This window comes from Alexandromys fortis, unplaced genomic scaffold (assembly GCF_014885135.2).
Source record: "Alexandromys fortis isolate MF-2015 unplaced genomic scaffold, M_Fortis_MF-2015_v1.1 scaffold_27, whole genome shotgun sequence".
NCBI classification, from domain to species: domain Eukaryota; kingdom Metazoa; phylum Chordata; class Mammalia; order Rodentia; family Cricetidae; genus Alexandromys; species Alexandromys fortis.
Window position 1 is genome coordinate 13,008,417 of NW_026067952.1, and position 27,074 is coordinate 13,035,490.

The 27,074-nt window shown below is 44.8% G+C and overlaps 1 protein-coding gene across 1 annotated transcript; it reads right to left on the reverse strand.

The window, feature by feature from the left end:
- Positions 1 to 3,517: 3,517 nt before the first annotated feature.
- On the reverse strand, positions 3,518 to 26,415 carry LOC126506976 (uncharacterized). Its single transcript, XM_050151010.1, has 12 exons — positions 26,317 to 26,415; positions 25,727 to 25,906; positions 19,928 to 20,018; positions 18,066 to 18,268; positions 16,508 to 16,794; positions 15,843 to 15,947; positions 13,788 to 13,928; positions 12,728 to 12,791; positions 12,281 to 12,341; positions 10,868 to 10,959; positions 9,964 to 10,006; positions 3,518 to 3,784 (listed from the first exon to the last, which is right to left on the reverse strand). Exons 1-12 carry the CDS (start codon positions 26,413 to 26,415, stop codon positions 3,771 to 3,773), a joined length of 1,380 nt encoding a protein of 459 aa, XP_050006967.1. The 3' UTR covers positions 3,518 to 3,770.
- Positions 26,416 to 27,074: the final 659 nt, after the last annotated feature.

Consider the following 27,074-nt stretch of genomic DNA (forward strand, 5'->3'; position numbering starts at 1 on the left):
AAAAAACAGACATACAAAAGAAACAGACAGAGACACAGGATAGAGTTGGGAGAGCAACCCAATAAATACAGAATCTGCCCGTGTTTATTTCTCATGCAATTTAAATATTCAAATCCAAAAGGGTGGACAGAAGGCAAGACTTCTTTACCATGATACAAACAAGGAAAAAACAAAGTAATCACCTCATAATACCCAGAACACCAAGTAACCATACCCTAGGCCAAGACACTGTTAGTAGTCACTCTTTAAGTCAAAAACCTCCTGACATTAGCCTGGAAGGAGCAAGAATAATCCTGAACTCTCTGATCTTTAGTCAAGGTGGAACAGATCCGAATATGTGGGCTCCACCCTTCCCCTAAAGGAGCTGGACTGAGAGTTTGCTGAACTTGTGTTTCTGACCCCCCCCCCCCGGTGTCATCATGCTGCGGTCTGAGAAGGAAAAGGGATTGTGGTGATGGTTGGTGATTCCCGCCTTCCTGATAGACCTGTTACACAAATTTCCAGACCTTAGTGAGTCCTATTTACTCTGAAGCTGGGCCAAGAATACTGACTGAATATTTGGCCATGTATCTACAAAATGTCCCAAATAGGGACATAGAAGTTAACTTTGTGAGTATAGCGTTCAATCTGCTGTTGAAATAGAGGATCCTCAGAAATTTCTGAGATTTCCCCTTTTGGGGGAAAGAGACTTGCTAACACAATGGAACAGTATTATGGAGACAATGTGTGACTGAAGACCTCTACAAATGATGAGATAAAAGGGTAGTTTATTGAACCTATTTTAACCCAAAATTAACTATTAATCTCAAAATATTTTCCATTGCTATGGATTTTGGTATACTGATACAAATTCAAAGTTAATTTTGTTATATTGTATATACTCTTGTTTGGGGTATTGTGCTTATGCAGCTCATTTAAAAAATAATATATATTAAGAAATATAGTTAGTAGTTAGTGACATATACTAATCAAGCTTGTTATCATATTAGGTATATTTTCAAGGTTAAACAGATCTATTAAGATGTATATATAGTCTTCAAACACTTCAGACCTACAGAATATGTCATTTAACATGTTTAATAACCAAGGCTTTCATGAAAGTGAGATATGCACCATTAATTGCTTCAAAAGAGGATGATGTGCATCAAAGAAACTCTATATGGAGTTTGCTTTCTTTATGGAAAAAGCTAGACATTTGAGCAGAAACTGCCCTTGCCTCAATAGTTGACAGTATACTGTCCAAACTGGACCAGCAGGATGCAAAAGAAAGTGACTACCAAATGTTGCCTAGACAGATAGGACAGTCCTTCAAAAGCCCCTGCTTCTCAAAAATGTCCGTTATATATTCTGGGCCTATAAAGCAAAGTTGGGTGCTCCAATGTCACAAAAGAACTTTGGGTGGGTGACTGTCCAGGCAACTAGATGTCCTTGTCGTTCGGTAACTTTACATCCTTCTGGGATCTCTGATGAAGTTAAAGACTAAAAAACTAGATTGAAAGCTTTCCTTAGTTATGATAAAAAGGTAAATTAGTTATAAAATTTCAGACTCACAAAGATAAGATAAATAATAGAATGTTTTCCCTAAATTTTACAGATAAGAATGAACTAGATAACTGTTTTTGTACTGGGTTAAAATTAAAACCTTTCTTTTTATTTAGACAAAAAGGAGGAACTGCTGTTGAAATTATTCTTTTGTACATTGTAAAACTGTATTGCTGTCATTGTTAATAGAAAGCTGATTGGCCAATGGCTAGGCAGGGTTTTTCAGGGCAGAGAGAAGGTTGGGAAGAAAAAGAGTGGAGTCAGAGGAGTAGCCAGCTAGATACAGAAAGGAAACAGGAGGTGTAAGATAAAAGAGAGGTAACACCATGTGGCAGAATGTAGATTAATATAAACAGGTTAATTTAAGAGTTAGCTAGTAACAAGCCTGAGCCATTGGATTAACATTTAAAATTAAAAATAAGTTTCTGAATGATTATTTGGAAAGTGGCAGCAGAACAGAGCTGATCACTGTACCAACGGAAAAAATTCTACATACAAATGTATTTCTTTTTCAAGACATAATTGGTTGAAAGAATATGTGTTGGTTTTTCTCTTCTGCCAGCCTGAGACCCCTTCAGGTTGAGGACCCTCATTCTTCCTTCTTTATGCCCACAACCACCAGCCTGGGGCTGGCTTCTGGTGAGACCCAATAAACACCATACTTAGTAAAGGTGGGGAAACAGCTGCTGAATAGGCTGAGGAGTTGACAGAATTGGTGGGAGCTGGAAATGAGACCCAGATCCCTCCCTCCTATGAACCTTCATGCATCCATCCCAAGGCTTCTGTTCCAGCTGCAGAAAGCACATGCCCATCGGGGAGGGAGGCAGCAGGAACCCTGGCAATCACTTCTGTGGAGGAGGGAACAAGTTTGAAGACCTTCTCCACAGTGACAGCCTCCAGGAAATGACCTCTCACTCTTTCTGCATCAGTTCCTCCTGGCACCAGAACAAGGCCTGAGGATGTCCACATGTCACACCTGTAAATCCTCTCTGTCCTTTAGAGCGCCTTGTTTGTAGCCACCTCACTCTCTGCTACACACACACACACACACACACACACACACACACCCAGCTCTGCCTGTCACTCCTCTCTCATTTCCCATGACAACCTCTACAGAACAAACTGGAATGTGTTTGTCAATTGCATTTGTCAGGCTCCTTGGGTTACTTGTAAAGTAGAATGTTCAGCCCGACATGAGTTAAGGAGTAAAGAGGGTCCTGAAATGTTATGGATTCCAGCACTCAAAGGAAACCTTCAGGATATGTTTCCTCTGTGACTCGGATCTGGTTTCTTCTGCCCAGACTTCAAGCCGACTTTGCCCGAGCGGATGGCAGAGATGGCCACCAGTAACCAGGGACCACAGCAGAAAGCAGACATCTCTCCCTGATAGCTCTTCAAGCCTTCTCAAACTCATTCCCATCATCCCTGTAAGGGTCACACGCTGACCTCTAAACTAAGCGTAGCAGCCAGAGTAAGGAAAAGACCCGTGGTTCAATGTGAAGATATTGTTCCCACAAAGAAAGCCATGGCAGAAGGGCAGAGGGGTGGATGAATAAGAGAGCATGGCTAGGGGTAAAGTGGCCAGGGTGTGAGTGTTCCCGTCTACTACCTTCCTCTAGTGTTGTCCGTGGAAGACCCCCGGGGACCTGTCTGCAGGAGAGACCATGGAAACCACAAAGGTGAAGAATAAGTATGCCCAGAACAAGCGTTTTGCTCCCATACCAATAATCTCTTCCCCACCTCGCAGCCTCTGCCCGAAGCTGTAGTAAGCACACAGGTGGCTTGTGTGGATGGTAAAGCCTTGGCTGAACTGGGAACAGAGGTAGGAGGAAGCTGGCGGACACAAATCCAGCGTGACCTTTATTCTTCCTGAATCGAGAGACACTTGAGCCAATTTCTGCTCATATTCTTAGCAGCAGCACACAGGGGCGAGGACTTGCTCTAGTTAATTTTCTATCCACAGCGTGACACTTTATTAAGGCTGTGCAGGACACCATGACAGATCTGCAGAAGCCAAGTCCTGTCAAGTATGTCCTGCAGGAAGAAAACAAGTCATGGTAGAGGGATTCCCAGGAGCCTCTGCTGAATCCCTGGGAGCTGCAGGCCTTGCTCTCTGCTTGAGCCTTCACATCTGGGCTTGCGGCTGACTCCACTTGCCCCTTCTCCATCCTCGCTCAGGTGTCTGGCTTCAGGCTTCTCCCTCAGGCCAGCAGAGTGTCTGAAGTCGTTCACAAAGAGAACGCTGACAAGAGAAGGTTGAAAAACAAATGCTGTTGCCTGCTTACCAAGCATGGGTCTGCTGTCTTCAAAGGAGCCTAAGATTCTGCAGCTTCGAGCTGGTGGAGAGACTCCAGAGGCTCAGATTGCCCTTTCAGTGCAGGGACTTCAGGGTGTGGTCTCTGGGCTGCCACAACACATTTTCCTCAGGGTGGAGTCAGAGAGCCAGAGAATGAAAAAGGAGCCCCACTTCCTACCCAAACCACTGAGGTACTAGTCGGGGGAGCCGAAGCTAAGACAGCACAGGGTGCTCTATTAGGACACAGCAGGGCGTCCTTCACTCTGCCTCCAGCTTCTCCCTTCTGAAGAAGACCTGTGTTTGAGCCTAAATCTCCTTCCTTCTGGCTATGTGGAAATGGACCTGACAGTTAATCTCCCTGAGTCTCAGTTCTTAGACAGCCTGCTGGGGTAGCCCTCAGCACTGGATAAAACGACTCACAGCAAAGCAATGCAAAGCAATGCTGACAGGAACTCAGTCCTTGACCTCAACCTGCATGGCAGGACCTTAGTAACAAAACACCATGATACTAACGTAAAAGCAGAAATACAGATCAATGGAATAGAATGGATGACAAAGAAATACACCCACACTGCTACAGTCGCCTACATTTTGACAACACATTATTTAAAAATGAAAGAAGCAAAAAAAAATTAAAATTAAAAACTCTCAGCAAATGATACTGAGTAAATTCGGTATCCAGTGTAGAGGAAAGGAACGAGATCCTTATTCCTCTCCTACTCCAAAATCTATCCAAAGTGGAGCAAAGATCTAAATGTAAGATATGAAACGCTGAAACTCCCAGAAGATATAGGCATAGGTTCTTGAGAACCCATTCTGGTAGCTCAGAGCACAAGAGTGAACACTGAGAAATGAGATTCCATGATGGCAAAGGTTTCTGCAAAGCAAAGAAGCGGTCACCAGAGTGAGGGGATAATGGGAGAGAGTCTCTGGCAAGGAGTCAACATCTGGAATGCAGGGGACTCAAGGAGCAAAGAAACATCCTGTCAGTATAAGAGCACGGGTCACGAACAGACAGTTGTCGAAAGGAGAAACACAAGTGACCAAGAAATACTTGGAAAAGAAGTTATGCTTCTTCCCACTGAGATTGCTTCCCACTCGGAGTCAGAAAGAGTGTCATCCAGAGAAACTATGACAACAAATGCTGCTAGGATGTGGGTGGAGAGACAGGCACTGCTGGTGGACGAGGAAACTGAGGGAATCCCTTAGAGTGTCGCCAGGAACCCAAAACAACTATCCCGTGCCTCCTGGGTGGACACCAGATGAAGAACAATTAATAAACAAAATTGGGACATATAAACACCAGAATGTTTTTCGGATCAAAGGATAATTATCCATTCATGGATACCCAGGCTGGTTCCACATCCTGGTCATTGTGAATAGTGTAGCCATGAATATGGCTGTACAGGTGTCTGTGTGGTGCGCTGATGCAGCTTCCTTCAGGTCTCTATCTAGGAGGGAGCAGATGGGTCATATGGGAGTCCTAGCTTCAGTTTTTTGTTTTCTTTTGTTTTTCTTTCAAGACAGGGTTTCTCTGTTAGCATTGGCTGTCCCGAAACTTACTCTGTAGACCAGACTGCCCTCAGACTCAAAGATCCATCTGACTCTGCCTCCCAAGTGCTATGATTAAAGGTGTACGCCACCATGCCTAGCTCTGTCTTCAGTATTCTGAGGACCATGCTGATTTCCATGGTGGCTGCAGCAGTGTGTGCGTAAGTGCGTGTGTGTGTGTGTGCGCGCGCATGCGTGAGTGTGTGCGTGTGTATGTGTGTGTGCGTGCGTGTGTGTGTGTGTGTGTGTGCGCATGTGTGTGTTCTCCGTTCAGTACACCTTTTCTACCATTGGTCGTCATTTATTTTCTTGATCACAGCCATCTGCATCTCACTGGGGTATGTTGCAGCCTTGATGTAATTTCAATTTGCATATTTCTCTGACAGCTAAGTATACTGAACATTTTCTCTAAATATTTATTGGTCATTTGTACTTATTTTTTCTCTGTTTTAAACAAAATAAAAATGATTTAAACAACAATGCACTTGATTTGAAGGGGAAACTATCTAAGACTCATATTTTAAAGAGCACTTTACCCCTACCTAAAGATGTGTTGCCCCACATGTAACAGCTGTGCACAACAAAATCTATAAAATTGTCCTTTTACAATACTAAATGAAACACACCAAAGTTCTCCAATCAAAGAATGCAAGGATTATTATGCTGTTGGGTCTTTGTTGTTGAGACAATGAGAACAAAACAACTTACTGGAATCTAGAGCCTACAAGATGAATGTATGTGTCGTTAATAAAGAAGAGGGTTTCCGCAGAACCAGAATGTCTCTGTGCCCTCTCCATTTAATGTCAACAGAAACATAAGACTGGCCATTAAGTTTTTTTTTTAAAGAACAATGTGATTATGCACATAAACCACTTACTTCCTGTCCCATCAAAGGGAAAGGAGTGAAAAACAAAAGGACAGAGGGAAAAAAACATCCTGCAGTGGTGAGGCCAGGGTGAAGCCGGAGTCATTTCTAGTTGAAAATGTCTTGGGGTGAGGGGATAGGTTCACTTGTTAGCAGACACCTCCTGCTTGCTGCTGGCCTTCTCCTCCTCTGCCACCTCCAACTGTACAGGTGTGTCTGCCTCACTATCTGCTGCCCAGCAAACTGGAAACTCATCAGCCTCATTGGCAATTCCTGCCAACCAGCCGTTTGCTGAGTTGAGCACTCCTCTCAGTCTTTCATGGCCCCACTGAACCACCGTGCTCCACGCTGCTCAACTAACGTGGCAGCTCTTCTCAGCTGAGTTCAGGCGTCTCCTCAGCAGCCACTCTATAAATAGGTTTCAGCTCTCCCTAAAGAAGCCCCTCTGTATTTCTTCTTTTGAAAACTGCTCATTCAATAATTTTACTCATTTAGTGATAGAAAGATTTGAGGGGAAAGGATTAATTTTTTTTAGTTCTTTCTACAAGCTTGACATTAATCCTTTGTTGGAGGCATAGCTGGTGAAGATACTCTCACATCCTGTCTGTTATCATCTCACTCTGGTCATCTTTTCCTCTGCCATGCAAACACTTTTACATTTTCTGTCATCCCATGATAAATTATTATTGATAATATTTAACCTGTTAGAAAATGTGTGTGTTCCCATGTATATGATGTAAAAGGGAAATAAAGGGACCAGTGGTGGGTGAAGGAAAGGACAGTGAGCGGCGTTAATAAGGTCAAAGCACCTGAATCTGGATGCCATCATGAAACCTTCATTAGCAATCAATACGCTAATGAAAATAATCTGGCTGGTGAGAGTAAAAATGAATGTATTATTTCTTTTATTAGTCCTCAGTGGAGAGAATGAGGCACAGTGAGGTTAAATGTACTCTCTGAAGAACTGGAATTGGAAATTAGGAATTCTGACTCAAGTCAACAGATTTGGCTTTTATCTGGGAAATATGTTAGCAGTATCATGTCTTCCCTCTAGTGGCCTATTTGGGAACTGATCAGCTCCTGCCAATCAAGCCCAGGGCTTGTGCCTTGCCTAGGCCAGCCACCATTGCTCTCCCAGGTTAAGAAAAGGGGTAGCTGACGTGCACATAGTGCCCATTCTCTGTTTGTTCAGGACCTGTAGGTGAGGGGTAGGAGAGAGATGCCTGGCCTCACAGACCCAGGGCTCCCCGTCTCGGTCTCTGAGACTCTCCTTTCTCAGCTTCGCTCCAGCTCTTCTTCCCTTTCCTGGCAGATTAGACAATCTGAGGCATTTGCTGCACTGTCCAAGTTCTGAACTAGATTTGTCTGCATTTTTTTCATGGTCACCCAATGAGGCAGGTGTTACCTTTATTCTCAGGCTTCAACAGTATAAAATCATAGGCCTACCATGCCTACTCATGGCTGCCCGTCATAAAGGTCCTGGGATCCTTCAGCCTCTGAAGTCAGAACTTTGAACCTTCTGGAATTCAAGAAGTGTTGTGATAGTATTAACTGTCAGCTCAACAGAATTTATGACCACCCAGTCTAGTCATGCCTGTAGGGGATTGTCTTGATAGAGGTTAGAGACCCCCTCCCCCAACACACACACACACACACACACACACACACACACACACACACACACGCTACAGGTGGCACCAATCCCTGGGCTAGGTAAAAAGGCTAGCCTAGCTCAGCATGTCCTCATCACCCTGCTTCTTGAGAGTGGCTGCAATGTGACAGGCTGCTGCTTCTGTGACTTCCCATATGATAGATGGTCACTGTGAGGTTTGAGTCTAAATAAACCCTTTGTCCCTTCAGTTACATTAGTCAGACATTACCGTCACGACAACTAAGATGCACGGTATCTTGCCCTTCCACTTGTCCCTAAGCAAACCCCAAAGTGAACCTTACACACAGAGAAAACGGCTTGGGGGTATATTTCTCACACAAGAGAGGAGAGTTAGGTGCAGAGGCACAGCTAATTGGGGTTCAGGGCCGGGGCTCTGTGTGGCTATTTCCCCATCATCTGTTTAAAACATGAGGCCCACCGCTTGGTTGACACATCTTCCTGGTATGCCATTCCTCTGGATGGAACCAGCATCGGCTTCAGATGGTCCCAAGTCCTGCCCACTGTCTGAACTAAAGGGGCCATTCACCATCTTGTCCCTTCTCAAGCACATTCATGCCTTTGGTTTGTTCTTACAGATGGGTCCTCCTGAAGCAGCCCTATGCTGACATACATGTCTGTCGATGCTTTCCCCTGGTCAACTTCAGTAAGTGAAAACCCACACCCTAGAGAAAGGACTGGTAGGGGGTGACTGGTAGGGGGTGACTGTGTAGAATCACTGCAGAGAAGGAAGATCAAGGCCAGAGTCTCCCAAGCTGGGGCCAGAGAGTCCCATGGTGACACTTAACTGAGCATTCTTATCATAGTCCTGTCTGGTCCCATCAATATCCTACAGGCACTGGGAGTCACTGAGTATCTGTATCTCACACCAAAGAGACGAGAAGACAAAAATAAGAGACTTTAGACATTAGAAGACACTAGCCACCATGAGGAATACTTGTCACAGTTTGGATTTTTCTGGAGACTCCTCTAGGTTCTGATCTTCTTCCCCTGTACATGTCCCAGTACTCTCAATTAGATAAAAGTCATCAGGAACCAAGGGTCCTGAACAGATGGGAAAAAGAGCCCAGAAAAAGGAAGAATGGGACTCACAGAAGGGACACAGGAAGTTGGTGACCATGGTGATCAATGCCGATCACCAACATGACAGAGTCTAGAGCCACTTCTGGGCCTATCAAGTAGGTAGTTGATACGCTGAACTAATGGAGATGTGAAGACCCATCCCCGAGTGTGCCACACATCATTCTGAAGATGGATCCAAGACATAATCAGGACAAAGTAAGAGAAACGCTAGCATTCACCTTTGCGTCCTGATTACAGACAAAATGTGACCCCCAAGCTCTTGCTGCCGTGCCTTCCCCACCATTATGGATTGTACCCTCAAACCAAAATAAACCCTTTCTTCCATTAGTTGTTTCTTGTCAGGTATTTGGTCACTGCATTAGGAAAAGTAACTAATATATCGACTGAACCGGGATTTAAGTCTGTCCCTAATGCCCAGCTCAGTTCTGTTCATTCCAGGAACTCCATCCTAACACTTAACACTATGGGAAAAAAAAACTATTTCAGGAATACCCCTATAACAGGAGTCACTATGAATAGGAAAGCCTCAGAAAGTTATTATAATCATAATTGCTATGGAGTGAGTGTCTCGGGAACCTCAGTATCACATTGGTCACTGCGAAGGATATTGTACAATAAAATCTTAATGACTAAAGTATAACTCAGAAACCTTGCTAAGGCACAGAGGAATGTACAACTCCATTAATTTCTCTTTAATATAGATCAGTGAATAGTCCTAGAAACCCACTTATAACCAACCTAACCCCTCTAGAATGGGCTATCTCAGGAACCCCAGTGTAATATTGTAGAGTTGACTTTCCAGGAGCCCAGGTGCGGTAAGGTTGATCCAGGCATTGGTTCTATGGCTTCATGATTTTATTTATACCTGTTTTCAGTATCCTTCCCATGGGATATTCAACACTGAAGAGGGAGGTGGGATTGGGGCATTCTGGGATGAATATGAAAAAGAAAACTTACTTTTAATCAGCCAATTGATGAAAGAGGCCGGGAAGCTTTTGTCCTGGAAAAATAAAGCAAAAATCAAAAAACTCACAGCAAGTGTATATCTACTGTGTTCCAGGCTCGGTGTTCCATGTAAACGAGGATAACAGACAAAAAAAAGCAGACTTAGAGATGGGAATGGCTTTGCCCAGGCCTAACATTGAACGGTCACAACACTGTTCCTAAATTCTTGACTCCAAACTTTGCCCTTGGACATCTGAGGGCTGAGAGGCAGTGGACTATTGACCCCGAGATCCCACCTTGTAGAAGAACCCAGGAACTGCCCCAAGTTCCTGGCCATGTCCCAGCCTGGACAGCTAGGGTGGGGAGGATATAGCCAAGGCCACCAGAATGACTGCCCCAGCACCCTGAAGGCTTTGTGTATGAAGATGCCAAAAAATAAACTTGATTGGTTTTTTTAAATCAATGGCAAAACAGAGTAAGTCAACAGTTTTAAAGTTCCTACTCTGTTCCACGTGTGCCAGGCCCTTTCTCACCGAATCATATTTACAATACTGAGCTCCATCAATTGAAGTACATGTTACTTAATGGGCCAGTAAGACATTATAAAACTTGCCAGTTAAACTATGCTTTCCTGTTGAATACAAGACACCAACTCGAGGTATGCTATGACATAGGGAAGCATGTATCCTGGAAGAGACACGATGATAAATGTGTGGCTATGAAAATTACCCCACCTGCCACAAGAAAACGGCGGTTCAGATGTGAGGGCTTGGTGCTTATGGCTACACAGACATTCAGAATCAAAGCTTAGGCTGGCTCTCTTAATGGTGCCGCTTGGACACATATCCCAGCCAAGGAGACCTCAGGTGGGGAGACCTGGGTCCTCTGAGTCCTCAACAGAACTGACTACTCATACCTTAAAATCCATGTGGTAAGAGCGTTCAAACAGTAGAGGCTGTGGGGTACTGGTCAGGTTGTTGTCTCCCAACATCCCAAAGGAAGCAATATCTGATGGAGAAAAAGAAGCAGGAAACAACGGAAAGAACTTGGAAGACAAGAGACATTCGCCTGATGAAAACAGAGGCTCATGCATCTCCCTTGTCATCCCTGTCACAAGCAGGTGTGTCTAGCAGAAAGATTAATCCCCAGCTGTTGAGTGCTCACTGAGGACACAGAACCCCACCGTCATCCACTAAGGGTGATGGGTGCTCTCGGACTGGCAATGGCAAACCACCTCTCCTACAAGGTAGACCTCTCCTTTCCCAGGCCCGCCAGACTCCTTCCTTCCCTCCTACAACACTTGCCACTTCCCTTCCACTCCTCGTTCCACTCATCCGCCCATTTTTCCTTCCCCTTTTATCCATCTCAGTAGCTTACTTTTCCCTTGACTTGGTCACAGTCCATCTCACCTCCCCTTGTCTTCCTACCCGTCTGCTAACAGACCCTTCCTTCCATCTATCACTTATCCATCAGTAATATATCACACGTGCACACTGCAACGCCATTGCTCTTTGTCCATCAATCTTTCCTTTCCCCTTTCCTCAAATCCCTTTATTTCTGTTTCCTTTTCCTTTCTATCCCCATTTGTCTGTATTTTATATCCCTCCATCACTCCTTCCGCCTTCCACTATCCACTGCAACCCCGCCCTGTCCTCCTAAGTGTCCACCATTCCATCTTCTTCCCACCATCTTTTGTCTCTCATTCCACATTTCTGCTTTCCCGCTCACTCATGTCCACCACATCCATTCCTTCCCTTTGCATTTCATGCACCAGTAGAGTTTATTTGGCGGGGGGAGAGGTCTACTCTGTCCCCAATCTGGACTGTGAGAGAAATGGAAAGGCAAGTCCCCCTCAAGGAGCTCCAGCCTACTGCAAAAGACAGCCAGGAAATAGACATTTTACACAATACAGTGAATGATGACACACCCCAAAGGTTGTAGGGGTCCCGAGGAGGGGCTTTGCTGGGAGAGAGCTTTAAAGGCTTTGAGATGAACCAAACATGGTGATTACACTGGAGGAAGAAGAGATATTTAAGGCATCAGTAGCTGGAGTGGGAAGTCCTGCAGAACTCAGCCATTATGTCCTCAAACCTTAGGAAGTATATGGAGGCGGCTTGGGTACTCCACTAAAGGAAGATGAGGGGAACACTAGGGACAGCTTCAGAAAAGACCTTGACAACATGCCCTGAGGCGTGAAATTGATCCCCCAGGAAATGGGGATCTGAGTTGTGACTCAAAAAGGTCTGTCTTCAGCTGTATAGGAGTCGGTACTGTGGCTACCGTAGCAGTCAATACAACAAAGCGGTGCGCAGGCAACAGCTCTACTTACTTTTCAGGATGACCAACTGTTGGTTGACGATGTAAAACCAGAATCTGACCACTGGGCACAACTGCAATACAAAGAATGGGAGGCCTTGCTAAGAGGGTACTTGTCCATACCTGACCAGTATTTACATGCCGAATCAATCTTTGTAATCTAGGACACTTTGCAGGACTAGTCTTTGACATAAGATGGAGAAAGTCTATTGTAAACATGTCACAATTCTTCTTACTCAGACCTAAGCTGCCTGCTACAATCACCTCTCAAACGCTGTTTTTTTTTTTCTGTCCCTTCTTCAGAAGCAGTGGTCTTGACAAAGGACAGGAAAGAGACTCTGCACAGCTCAGGCATGAAGCTGTCTTATGCCCATATGGGTTAGTCCTCCATCCCGCTAGCTACAGCGCCTTCTCCATATCTCGTGTTCAGCGTCTGTCGGGGCCATGTTGTCAGACTTACTATGTTGGGCAAGGACATGCTCAAGGACCACTTCATCATCGATTCCATCATCGAGGAGAACATGCTGAGGAAGGGAAAGGGAAACACTGATGATGATCATCACAACTAGGGCTTTGAATACTGTGCTGCACAATCTGAAAAATGATTATGTCTCTGTTGTTCGATCAGTGGTTCTCAACCTGTGTGCTGTGACCCCTTTGGTGGCTGAACAACCCTTTCATGGGGGTCACATATCAGATATCCTGCATATCAGATACTTCTATTATGTTTAATAACTAGAAAAAATTAAGTTATGAAGTAATAATAAAAATAATTTATGGTTGCAGGTCACCACAACAAGAGGAAATGTATTAAAGTGTCAATGTATTAGAAAGGTTAGAACCACTTTGTTAAACAGGTATCTGCTTTTCAGACCTCCCCCATGAACCTAGCTTAGATCTCTCAGGTCTAATGTCTTTTTAAGATTCCATTTTTCCACTCTTTCTTTAATCCATCCCTGAATTTATCCATGCATGTTTGTCCTCACTTTTCATCCATCCATCCATCCATCCATCCACTTCTCATCCAACCAGCTTTCCCTTAATTTCCCCCTCATTTTCACTCCCATGATTTTTCCCCAGTGTGTCTCCAGGAACAACAGTATCTAGTAGCTCACTATGTTCTGCAGAAATGCATGAGGAATATAAGGCAACTTCTTCCCTACAGAGCTCACACAGGCACGTCAGGAGATGACAGGCTAGCGTAAAAATTGATGTGGCAAAACGCCTACCCAGGATCTCTCCATGAGAACTTGGAAAAAGGAGCACCCAGTATTCTCCACAAGTGGACACTGTCAGGGAGGTCTGTGCTTCTGGCCCACAGGAATCCCCTTCTGCTTGGGATTCCAAGATCCTTGAGACAGAAGCTTGACTGGAAGGAGGGAATTAAAAATAGGAAACACTAGTGGCAGAGTTTGCTAGCATCTTGGTCAGATACCAGGGAGACTGGTAACTATATGCATAGCACCATCACACACCATGTTCTGTTTGCTGGTCCCCGGTTTTCCCGGGTTTCTACCTACCCTGTCTCGACTTGGATCCCAGTGAATACTGCTTTGCAGCTCTTCACGGAAAATGAGACTTGACCAGGCTCAGTCTGTTCCAAATTCAAGGGGACCACGATGTTCACATCCACGGTGGAGCCACTGAGAAATTTGAGCATCCTGGGTGGATGGGAGAAGGCTGTTAGATGTCGCATGCATGTCTGGGGACACTCTAAAGGTTTCACAGTAACTTGCAAAGAGGGGTAGATACTTGTGGGTGAGAAGTGACGGATAGATATACTTCAAAAAGGATTCCTAATTTCCTATGTCTAAATTTATTTGTTTTATTACATATATACATAAAATCAATAAAATAGTTTATTTGAATAGGTAATGCTTATCCATAGCTCAAGACTCAAAGATAAAAAGTGGTAGTGAAAGGCTGCCCTCTACCCTGTCCACCAGTAGCTCTGCTGAACTCAGGTAGTATCACCAGTATTAGTATCTTCTCCTGGAGTTACATGTGTGCCCACAACCATTCACGTGCAATGTGTGTGTATAATTGTTTATGTGTGTGCATGTGTGATGGTGTGCATGTGACGGTGTGTATGTATGATGGCAATGATGATGATGTATGTAAGAGAGAGAGAAATATGGTGATTCAGTTTGTGTGTGTAGTGTGTGTGTGTGTGATGGTGTGTATGCATATCTGAGGGTATGTGCCTGAAGCTCATGTATTTGGATTAGCCCACCAGTCAATAAGCTTCAGGGATCCCTCTATTTCTGTCCTCAGCAGCACTGGGGTGACAGGCACAGATCCTGGCCCAGGTCTGAACTTGTGTCACCAAGCTTGTGTCATGGGCCTTTTTCCAACTGAGCGCTCTCCCTGTCTTTATGTGTAATCCGATGGAATGTCTCTGAGGTCCTGTTGGCTGTTCGGTAAAATGGATGCAGTATCTCCCTGCCTTAGAAATCTACGGTAGGAACTGAGAAGAGAACTCAGAGGAACTTCCGCCCACAACCTGGGCTGTGTGAAGTACTCAAGAATGCTAGACACATTTTGTCACGATTGCCAGGTCTCTGTAAGATAATTTAGCAATGGTTATGAAAGTCTATAAATTACAGGGTGGTGATGTCGTTCAGTAACTGAATGTTTGCCTGGTTTATATGAGGTCCTGGGTTCAACACCCAGCACAGCAAATAATAGATGACAGATAGATGATAGATAGATAGATAGATAGATAGATAGATAGATAGATAGATAGACAGATAGCTATGAATTATACTCAAGAGACTTTCTAATAATTGGAGAGTTGACAGATTGATTACTTGAACTGATCACAGAGTTATTCAAAAGAGTGTGTGGTGAACAATCCTGGTGTTAGTCGCAGGACAGCTCACAAACACCATGCTGTGGATGGTGTTTATTATCTTTCAGAATGGTTGTGGGAAAAGAACGGAAAAGACACCAACTGAGATCTTAAAGGCCACTGCCTCTCTCTTGAAGATTGGAGGCTGTTTCCTTTGGCATTTTAATTTTCTCCCCAAGTTTGCTTCAGCACAGACTCAGAATGCGGCAGAAAAGCAAAAAGCTTTCCTTGCATTTCTGTCCTGCCACTACTGCTACCCAAGAAACTGTATACGTATTCAGACAGTATCAAGATCTTTTGAAAAGGCTAAGAAAAACCACCCACCACCAACAAAACCACTCGGTATCTCTAGGACTTTCCTCCGCTTGCTTTTCTCACCATGTTAGCTACTTTGCATCACTGTGATCAAATGTCCAACAGAAACAGCTTGAGGCAGAAAATGGTGTTTGATCTACAGTTTAGAAACATTTCAATTCTTTTGCTGGGGAAGGCATGGCAATGGGATCATATGGTGGAGGGCATTAGCTCATGCCATGGCAGAGAAGAGAGCTGAGGCTGCTGGAGCTCAAGGACAGGCTGTGATCTTCCAAGGCCTGCTTCCAGTGACAAACTTCAGCCTGACTCCTAAATGTTCCACAGCACCCCAAAACCGCACCAGAGTTCAAAGAGTGAACCTGCAGAGGACAGTTCCGATTCATACCATAACATTCCTCATTTTGCTCACCCTGAAAAGTTGACGGTCAACTTGGTCTGAAGTTCAAGTTCAAGGCTAGATGAGGCAAAGACCTTCCATGACAATTGGACAATATCGAAGCGGGTGACATTGAGCCTGCAGAAAAGGAACAGTGAGGTGAAGCAGAAAAGTCAGTTTGGTCTCCTTGGCTCTCTGGTCAGGTTGTAGCGGCTGCCCTTCCCTCTGCTCCATGCCTGTCCCTCCTTAACCTTGATTTCTGTTCTGAGTCCCATTCCTACAAATCCTAAACCAGGAAAGCATCAGCCATTAACTGTCTTTGCAGTTGATTAAGATGGTAAGAGAAAATGCAGATACCATGTTGAAAGCCTCATCTGGGATTATTTTGAAACAAAGGGATTCTTTTACTCACTGGGGGACAGGTAATAACTAAGAGATAAGTGGTCAGAGCATCTGTGATATGTTTTCCTGGTGTGACTTAGAATATAGCAGAGCTCAGACAAGCTTACATAAACCCAAAGGTTGGACCACATTAGAGAAACACTAGGCAGTGACTAAGGCTTTGGAAGAGCAGGTGGTGACTTCCCAGTGCCAACTTCTTAAAGAGAGTCAATCAGACCAAAGTCTTCCAGGAGTCTGGAACCATCTCTGATCAATGCTTTGTAGAGTTGTTTTATTGCTAAAGAACTCAAACTCACCAGCTATTGAGTGTCCCAGAATTCATGTTCTTCAGAACATCATTCATGCCAGAGAGACTTCCATGGCCACAAAGGCCTCCCAGGGAGCCCTTGCAGATCAGGCCTTCCACAGCCTTGGTCCCTGCTGCATCCAGGAGGTCATTTTTGATACCAAATGATAGACTGCCACCCAGGAGAAGCGTCTGTAGCTCTTCTCTCTCCAGGGCTAGATTCTGGTTGTTGAGAATAACAGCGCTCAGCAGCCCTTCCTGGCTCAGGATGTCCTGGTTGAGGACAGGTGTTGACAACTATTGGTTAAGGTTGCCAGCTCTCTCAAATGGTACCCTCACATTAATCATGATGAACTGATGGGGGCAGCCTCATAATCCCCTGGAACCTTCACATGGACAACACCTTCAGACGGTACTTCCCCAGCAAGACCAGAGCAGTTAGGGCTACCAAGCCTTGATCCAGGGTGGCAAACTACAGCTCTCTCCAGACAGAGGTCATAAGGTCATAAGAGAGCATACTGAACCTCTGCCACATCCAGTTCTCCTTCTCTTACATCTTTGAGCCCATCCACATCCACTGATATCTAGACCCAGGTCAATCTTGAGTTATAACTTTACTTTTATCAATGCCTTCCAGACTCTGGCACATAACCAGACTAGGCTAGTAACATATGATATGGGATTTGCCCACTCACCCCTGGAAACCTATAAGAATCAGAAAACACTTTTGTCTTATCATTTTGAAGGAAAGGTCCTCTCTCGCGTCAAGGCCAAATTATGGCTGCCTGTGACCCTAATGATATCTCTCCCACATCTGAGACTTATTATAGCTGGTCCTGAGCCTGTGACTCTCCTTATAAAGCTCACCCAAAGGTAGTTTCCTGTCAGCGCCTTTCAGTGAACCTGCTTTAATTTCTAACACAAGGATGATCTTGACTTAGAATTTGCATAATCTTTATGTAACCTACAGCCCGAGGGACCAAAACCAAAAGATACCCCAAGCCAAAACTAACAGTGACTACTGAATAACCATTCATGAGCAAGATTGATTAAGGCCATTGGATGAACTCAAATCCAGGAAAACCGCTCACTAATCCTGTTCCAGACTAACTAGATCCCCAGAAAACCAAGCTTCCAACTGACCATCCCTTGACTCTCCATCCTAAAGTCATAGTGGATATTTATTGGTCCTGCTCCAGACTGATCAAACCTTCCATAAAATTGATCCAAAATCACCTTCACCTCAACAACCGGAATGACCTATCACCACCAGTCAGGCCATTTGTTCAAACTGCTTAGACTGAGTCACGTCGCCAGATGACCCAATCCCAGGCCGACCATTTGTTGACCCTGCTCCAGATTAACCCAGGCCACCAGATAACTCAGCCCGAGGCAGACCAGAGCTACCACTCGGACCTGGAAGCACTTCTTGAATGAGCATCATAACTGTAGCCCTTGCCTGTGAAGTTCGTGACATCTGCCACTGAAGGGCTGGACTATCTTGAGCACTTGTGACATTAATATCCAGGACTGCTTATACTCTTTTGACCCAACTGACCAAAGGATACTTGGCTGGTGATGCCACTTGTGTCCAGGGAGTCTGAAACAGTGACCTTGAGATTATCAAGTTCACTCACGCTGTCCTGGATGACTTCAGGGACCTTTACAGATGAAGCAATAGTCAGAGGAGCCAGGTTTTCACTGTTGGCTCCACTTTTATCATCAGTGAGAAGATCTGTAGACAGCCCACTATTGTCTCCAATTCCAAGGCCTGCTGATACAAAGGCATTTGGTTCAGTCCTGGGACACAAGCTCCCATTGGGGTCAGGAAATTAGGTGTTCAACCCGAGGCCACCTGTGACCATACTCTGGAGCCAGCTTCCTTGTAAAAGGAAAACCAAGGTTTAGTCTTGCACCTGAGCTCAGGAGGCAATGAAAAGTCAGATAGAGGACCACACTGGGTCATCTAGGGTGAAGAGAAGTAGCTGCTTTGACTGCTCACAGCTTCCCTGATCTTGACTTACACACACACACACACACACACACACACACACACACACACTTACTTTATTCTTTTATTTCACTGCTGGGGATGAAACCCGGGGCTTTGTTAATGTTGGGTAAGCACTTGTTTCTAGTACTGGGCTATATCCTCCTGCTTCTATATCTTGGCTTTAGCAACCTAGGAGCCCCAGAGGATGTCTGAACTTATAGATAGGACAGCTCTTCTCCACTTTTAATCAATGTTTTTCCTAACTATATATTTTCCTTTTGTCAGATGAAATTTCTGTTCTTTCCATCAAAATTAGACCTAAGACAGAAATTCCTCAAGGAGTGTGGCTCAAGGTGAGAACTCTTCAGAGATAATGGAGCCAAGCTGTAGACCCGGAAGGTAGGAGTGGTTCGTAAAGGCTTGATCATAAGACCAGAAGCTGTAAGCCTGTGTTGTGTGTTCACTTAGTAGCTGCTTAAGCTCTTGCCTATGTTCTTGTAACAGGCAAGACTGTTAAAGACTGTTAAGTTAAGGACTGCTTGAGCCCACAGGATAGAATCCTGGCCTGGCATCTGGGCTTTTGACTTTGGCTCAGACTCCTGTTTTCTGCTTCCTGGACATGTCAATCATCTGTCCTCCAAACTTAGCTTTTTACCCTGTAAGGTTGAAGGCACAGGGATAGGTCGTTGTCTTAAACTGACAGACATCTTGGATTCCAGGAAGAGCAAGCCTCAAAAGACAGACCCTCTGCAGATGAGAACCACTGCCTATGATATGAGTGAGAGGCCACACCCCAGAGCAGAAGTGGTGTCTTGTGAGAACCAGATGAATCCCCTTGAGTAATGACACCAGTAACAGCTTCAGAACACCCTACAGAACCAGGATGGAGACAACTAGACCTCACCTTGATCCTGAATCTTCATCATACAGTCCTCTTGCCCCTTGCTAGAGCCCTAAAGATGAACTTGTGGGGAGCACTAGACTTCTCTATTTGTCCCTTTTGAAATGCGTCCATTAAATCTCCCCTCTCTGCTTTGCTCACCGTCATTCATGTCTGTAATGAGCATATTGTGTCCGTGGCTGGACCTACTATATTGGGGCTGCCAGAACTGAGGCTTTTGCTCTTTAGGGAAAACTTTGGTCATTAGAGCTGAAGGCTAGAAAGATCTACCTGAGAAGCGGGTATAAAAATGGAAGACTATGTTGAGACAATCAATGATGAAAAGAAAGTAGTTTACATCAACTAGGTGATCTGGATGACAAGATGTGGTCCAAAAGGGACAAGATGTCTCTAAGAGAGAGTACAGTGCCTCCAGAAGCTTTCGGAGACACTGGCAGATCTTGCTCTTCTGATGGGTCAGCTACAAGGAGAGATGTCAGTTTGTCTTTTGGGATGTTTCCTTGGACATAACTTCCAAGAAGGTTGGGGTGGCTCACCTAAGCTGTAGCTGAATGAAAGATGTCTCTTGTTAAGCAGACAGCCGAGGAAGAGGAACATCCACAAGAGTCTCATGTTCACTGTGAGCACCTGTGGAGACAAGAGCTGATAAATTAGATAACACTCATCTGTGTGACCCCAGAGTGCTGGGATCTTGTGCAATTCTCACTATCACTCTCCATATGGATGGGTCAAGCCTCAGTTTCCCTGTCTGTAAAAGCAGCAACTTCTTACTTTCTTTCCATGAAAGTTCCTGGCATGGGGAAGTCTCCACTAGGCAGTGAGCTCCTCTGCATAAGTAGTTAAAACTGGGAAGTTTTTTTCCTGCAACTTTGCTATGTGACAATTAATATCAAGGTGTTTTTTTTTTTTTTTTTTTTTTTTTGCCCTGGAACTCACTTTGTAGACCAGGCTGGCTCCAAACTCACAGAGATCTGCCTGCCTCTGCCTCCAGAGTACTGGGATTAAAGGCATGTACCTTTAAAGGTACCTTAAAGGTGGTGACCTCCTGGCAATATCAAGTCCTTTTAAGACAGAATTCAGAAAAGCAATGAAGTATTGGAGGTAAAATGAGCTGCCTAACATCACACAGCTTGTGAGTGGCAGGGGAAAAAAAATCCAAATCCAGGCAGGCTGGGCTTAGAACCCAACTGTGTTCTAACAGATGAATTGGCAGAAGTGAATGGATACAGAAGCTACCATTTACTGAGGACATAGTCTGCACTAATTCCCATGACATGTTCCTTTGATTCACTACTTAGTAGAATTAAATCCTTCTAACAACCATTGGACGAAATGGAAGCAAAGTGGTCTGGCCAGGGTCCCCTAGTGGCTAATGACAGGGCTAGGGCAGAAGAGTTGTTATTGTGTGAATTCATTCTTAACCTCTTGGGCCAGAGGGTGAGGGAGGGATGTTGAGACAGGTTGAACTTTTCAGAGATGATCACACAGTAGCCATCTTCTCTTTTGTGTGTGCTTATAACATCACTGATGCTTCTTCCTCCAAGAGGCAGGTGCTTTGTTTCCACCCCTAAGTCTAGAGCAAGGGGGTTTGTTGATTGCTTCAAAGAATGGAGCACACATAAACGACATTGTGATCTGTGACTATGACATGGCTTCTGTTCTCTCTCTTTCCTTTTTCCTCTCCTTCCCTGCTTTTTTGCCCTTCAAACTCACATAATGAGGAAGTATAGGCCATGATGGAATTAAATAATCAGGTTCTTAAAGAGATGGCAAGCCGCCCACATAAAGGAAGGGAGTTCCAGGGCACAGCCCTTCTGTTCCTGGGTGGGGAATGGGGTCATTCTACTCTCACTTTTCACTATTGGGAGAAGCAGGTGCTTACATGCTAATGCAAAATAGAGTTGCCTGTTGAGTATCAGGCCCTTTTGACAAGATTGGTTTGATCAGTGCTGTGTCTGTAGCCTCTAAAGCAAGGTCTAGCTTACAGCTCTACAAACAAGAGGAGGGATTGGAGCTCTTGAGTTTAATATGCCGTCAAATTGTTCAAAATTTAAAAATTGGTAAAATACTTTGTAAGACACACATGTCTTACACTCATCTGTCCTGGGACTGTTACTTTGACCATTAAGCCTAGCCTGTGAAGGGCTGAGCACATGGAGGAGGAGGTATCCTCAGTGAGTCTGGAGGGTGAGGAAAGAGAACAGAGTCCACCCATCTGGGGCAGGAAGAAGAATGGACTTGGAACAGTAGGATTAAGCATGCATCTGGTACTACTCAGAAAGTCCTGAAGATGTGACCTTGGTCAGGATGAGTGCAAATGCTGGAAGAATGTGTTGTGGCCCTCTTCTGGCCCAAACTGCCAATGAAGCTGAGGGCCAAGGGCATGACAAGTACCTCATTAGTCTCTCTTACAGACTAGGTGAGAGGTTACAGAAGAGTGAGCAAGAGCACAGTCAGGAGGATGTATTTGGTGCCATGGTTGTAATGGCAAAAGTAAAATTGCTGCGGGTCTCCGAGTGGCTGCAGCAACAGAAGCACTGCAGGTCCCAAGCGGCAGCAGTGGGTCCCATGATCAGCCAGTCCCAGGGCCACGAGTCCCAGGCAGGGAGCTGCGTGGTGGGTGAGAAACCTCAATGGGGCAGCCAGTTCCACAAGGAGAGATGGACAGATGGGCACGCCAGGAGACCATGCCCAGGTCTCTGATGGTGTCTAGTCCCGGGCAGGGAGACACGTGGTGGGCGAGAGACAGAGACATAGATAAGCATGCCATGCAGAGTGAGGTTGGATATTTATTTAGTGGGTTATGGAAGGGAAAGGAAGAATGGGAGAAGAGCAGAGAGGCAGGGAGAGAGAGAGAGAGGAGAGACAGAAGGGAGAGAGGAGAAGTGGGAAGAGACAGAAGCTGCCTCTTTGAGAGGGAGAGGAAAGTAGGGGGAGTGGGCGTGGCTTGTCTCTTGAAGGGATAGAACAGTTCATTACAATGGTGCCCCCTGTAACAGGCAGTTAGGGAATCATTCACCTGCCAGATGAAGGTAGTTATCCACAAAGATAAGGCCATACCTTGGAGCAGAAATTATCTTGTGAGAACCAGCCTGATCACTTCAGGTGGAGGTAGAGGTAAGTAAGGACTTCCCTGACCTGATCAGATAACTGTCAGAACCAGAGCTGAGACAATGGTCAATCGGACCACATATTGACCAGGACTGCTCAGCTGTGCGTCCCTCTTGCCCCATGCCCCATGCCATAGTTAGCATTAATTGTCAGTTTGATACAGTCTAGAATCACCTGGGAAGTAAAGTCTAAATTGAGTAATTATCCTTATCAGGTTAGCCTGTGAGCATGTCTATGAGAAAGTTGTCTTGATTATCAATTGATAATTATCAATTATCTTGATGCAGGAGGCCTAGCCCATTCTTATTGCCACCAAGCCTAAGCAGCAAGTGGTCCCAGGTTATGTAAGGAAGTTAGTGAGCAAGCCAGCAAGTAGTATTTCTTCATCGGTACTTCCTGCCAAGACTTCCCTCAATGATGTATTGTGAGCTGGCAGTGTAACCCAAATAAATCCCTTTCTTCCTGTATTACTTTTGATCATAGTTTTTTTTTTTTTAACACAGCAAAAGAATGAAAACAAGGCCACATCAGTTCTTTTCCCTGCTTTCCCCTATTAATTTGACTCTTTCGACTGTCCTACTGAGAGCAGGTGGCCAAACCTGACTTGGGGCACAGGATGTGACCCCCCAAGAGTTGCTAGCTGGCCCATTTATGGCACTCCGGGAAGGACTTTCCATTACATGGCAATGAGACAAAACACTCACTAGAATCAATTCTTGCCTCAGTCACCAAGATGAGCATCTAACCCAAGAGAACATGGTGGAAATCTTCCCCTCTTCCTAGAATTATTTAAAATACCTGAGTTGCAAACATATGGCTACTTGGGTTTTGCTTATTTTCAACTTATTCTTGTCATGACTAATTAAAAGTATGTATGTGTAATAAGTATCATAAATAGCCGGGCGGTGGTGGCGCACGCCTTTAATCTCAGCACTCGGGAGGCAGAAGCAGGCGAATCTCTGTGAGTTTGAGGCCAGCCTGGTCTATAAGAGCTAGTTCCAGGACAGGAACCAAAAGCTACGGAGAAACCCTGTCTCGAAAATCAAAAAAAGAGTACCATAAATATTTTGGGCATGGTTTTGTGCCTTCCTCATGGCACTAATATATAGGGGCCGTTTCCTCTACATTTTTGCCCAACCCCCTCCCATTTCTGAATCTGCCTGTTACTCAAGGTCTTAACCAGAGCCTCACTCTGCAGGAATTGCTCTCTTAGCATGGAGCTGAAGGATAAAGAATAAAACTGGTCATTTTAAAGGCAAGTTATTGTTGACTCCTTAGAGGCTCGCAACAGGCATCTTCAAGCTTGCCTGTGAAGACGGGTGGTCTTAACATGTCCCATTCCATCATAAATTTCATCCGGATTCAGCTCCACTTTGTAGAGTCTTTGCGGCTATTAACAAATGTGTTTTTATAGATTACTAATGCATAGAGAAATGAGTTCTAAGATTGCTTTTTTTCTGGATCTTCCCCAAGATTAATGTTATTGAGGTTAATACTAACTAGCAGAGCTGGAAAAATGGTTCAGTGTTAAGAGCACTGTCTACTCTTCCAGAGGGCCAGGGTTCGATTCCCGGCACTCACATAGTGACTTCCAACCATCTGTAACTCCAGCTCCAGGGGATCTAACACCTTTTGCTGGCCTCTGTGGGCCACTGCACATGTGTGGTCCATATAAACACACAGAGGCAAAACACCTATACACATGAAACAAAATAAAAGTTTACAAATATAATTAGCATGTTTAGAAAATATGAAGAATGAAGGTGTGATGGTGAGAAAACTATAAAAAAGTATGAAATAAAATTTTCTAAATTCAATTGTTGTAAAGGTATTTATTTCAAAATGATTTAAACTTTCTAAGGTCAAGATTCAATGCACTGGTGCAAACCTGGGGGAAGTTTAAATATCTGTAGCTAAAGTAACAAGTTATTCTCAAGAATATTGCTTTGCTCTTAGTAACATTTGGGAAAAATGCCTTAGGGCAATTTTACACTTTATATCTTGATTGTGGTTTTTCTGACTTCATCAACTTTGAACTGCTAAGGAAATCAAGTCTTAATGAAGTCAAGGGCCACTTAAGTGTCTGTTTGTGTAAGTATTCCAAACAATTGCCTCATGAGCAATTACTCGGAAAGTTTTAATATAATCAATATCGTGTGTGTGTTACTAGAAGTGCACAGAACTGTGTGAGCAAACTTTGTTCAAGTCTTCCGCAAGCGTTTGTGGAGTGCAAAGCTTGTCGGTGAAGTACACAAAGGAGCCAACAGATACTAGCTGTTTGGGGTATCATGGCATCAGGACTTTCAATACATGAAATGACAAGAAACACTCATGGCCCCTTGAGGGACAGGAGTTTGGTCATCTCTACCACATTGTCATGATTCCCATTACCGCATCTCACTAGCTCAAAAGCATATTTTTCCTTATTTTACTCTCAAGTAGGGTTGCATGTCACAAATGTACGCATATGCAGGAAAGTGGCCATTATGCAACTGACGACATTTAAGTTCCCACTGAAGGACCCCGCGGATGAAGTAGATGGAATGAAATGATCGCTCCTATAAATTGGACAGATAAATGGAGCTCATACAATGATTATTGTTGTTAAAGACCCAACTTAGTAATCACCCCCCATCCACAGCTCTTGGCTCCTGACTCAGCTTCCCCCACCCACTGCTGGAGCCTGAACTCAGTTCTGCAAACGACTTTGTGCATCTGACACCGCGCTGAAGTAGCAAGAAGCAGGCCTGTTCCCACTGGGCCCAAGGAACAACAGTAATGACAAGAATGCCGTCTTGTCAGGCCCTGTGCTGGTACTCGGCTCACACCAGAAGAACTCTGCCTTCCGTCTGCTCAACAGAGCTAGTCTGGCTTTCTGTCACCTGTGAAAGCATTATTTTTAACTGTCAGAGAAAGGAACTTGATTCCACCAATATGAGGTTCCAGCAATTTCAGGGAAATAGGTATGTCTGTGTCCCGGAAATGTCTACATAGGGATGAGTAAGATGGGCGCAGGAGTCTGGAGCTAACCAGATTTTATCTCCCTCGAGTATGATGTCAGCTGTTTTGACAGACATGGTATATAAAAAAGTAAAGGTTCCCCCATCTGAGGCCCGAGGGTAGCTTGGAAGGTCAGTGACAGAGGCAGGATGAACCCCAATACTCAAGTCCTTCCTTGCCTAGATACTCTCCTTCCCTTGAATGTCAGGAAACAGGGACCTTACCTGGGTCTCAGCTCTGGCCACACAGAACCCGTGGGTCTCCTGCACCTGCCTCCAGAATGACAAGGGGGAGGGAAGTAGGATATTTAAGTAGCAGGCAGCCAGTCCAAGGGACAGGTTAAGAATGGTTGGGCGGGTCAGTGTCCCAGAGACCTGAGCAAGCTGCTGGAAGATGGGGCACATCTGCTAATACAGAACAGAGGTGAGTCAGGTAGGGCTGTGCCTTGGGGACCTGGGGAGAATGAGATCATAAGTCATGCACTTAGTCAGGTGCATGGCTTCCCGAAACTGCAGAAACACATGCATGCTTGAATGATTCTGGGTGCCGAAAGATAGGTAATGCCTGTTTGTCTGTGTGTGGTTGGCATGGTGCAGGGGTGTCTGCTCTGTTTGAATACAGCACTGTGGAAGGTGTTAAGGACAAGAAAATGGGTCCTTCTGTCAACTGTCATTCCTGCCCAACATGGCTCTCTCTGTGCCTGTCCTGGGAGAGAGAGACGAATGTCAGAGCAGGAAAAGGCAACAGCCCAGAGACCTGCAGGGTCACAAACTGAGGATCATAGGCCCAGATGGACCCTCCTGACTCTACCTACCTTTCCCCTCCAGACACAATAGCCCCAGTACTTCAGATTCCCGAGGACACTGGAATCAGTCAGTAGGTATTCCGGGCCATAGGGTATTTGATCAGGCATAGCTGACTAGGCAAGGCTGGCAGGCATCTCAGTGCCCAAGGGCCTGTCTCATGAATTAATTTGCACAAGGAAGAAAAACACCTTCAGCTGGGTGGGTGGCACCCAGCCTGAGGGACTGGGCATCATGAATCTTGCTAAGTTGGGCCTGAGGATTGTCAGAGCTGAGGAGGCAGACCCTACTGGGGGAGGCCTCCTGAGATGCAGCCTCTGGAGTACTGCCTGTGCTCTGTGACTGCAGAAGCAAAGTCTCTACCTGAGTTGCCATCATACATTCATCAAGCACATCAAGCAGAACACAGACAGACAGACAGACAGACAGACAAACAAACACACACACACACACATAAGAAGAGCAGAGTCAGAGGAACTCATGCAAGGATACCCCATGTGTCAAACATGCAGTAACGTAGCACCAGATTATTAGATTGGTGTCTCTACCCCTGTATTCAGAATGTCACTATTCAGAGAGAGGGGCAATCCTACCCCACCCTCCCATCTTCTCTACACAGAGAAACTTCTCTGGTAATGAAATATAGAAATGGTCCCCGGGAGAACAGTCTATTTATTTATTTATTTATTTATTTATTTATTTATTTATTTATTTATTATGTATACAATATTCTGTCAGTAACGTAGCACCAGATTATTAGATTGGTGTC

Excerpts from the sequence above, each read along its gene's own strand:
- LOC126506976 (XM_050151010.1), bottom strand. The coding sequence starts at position 26,415 with ATGCCTGATCAAATACCCTATGGCCCGGAATACCTACTGACTGATTCC. Across the intron at positions 25,907-26,316 it reads ATTGTGTCTGGAGGGGAAAG|ATGTGCCCCATCTTCCAGCA; the intron begins GTAGGTAGAGTC and ends CTGTATTAGCAG. Across the intron at positions 20,019-25,726 it reads TGGCCAGAGCTGAGACCCAG|GTGCTCACAGTGAACATGAG; the intron begins GTAAGGTCCCTG and ends TTGTCTCCACAG.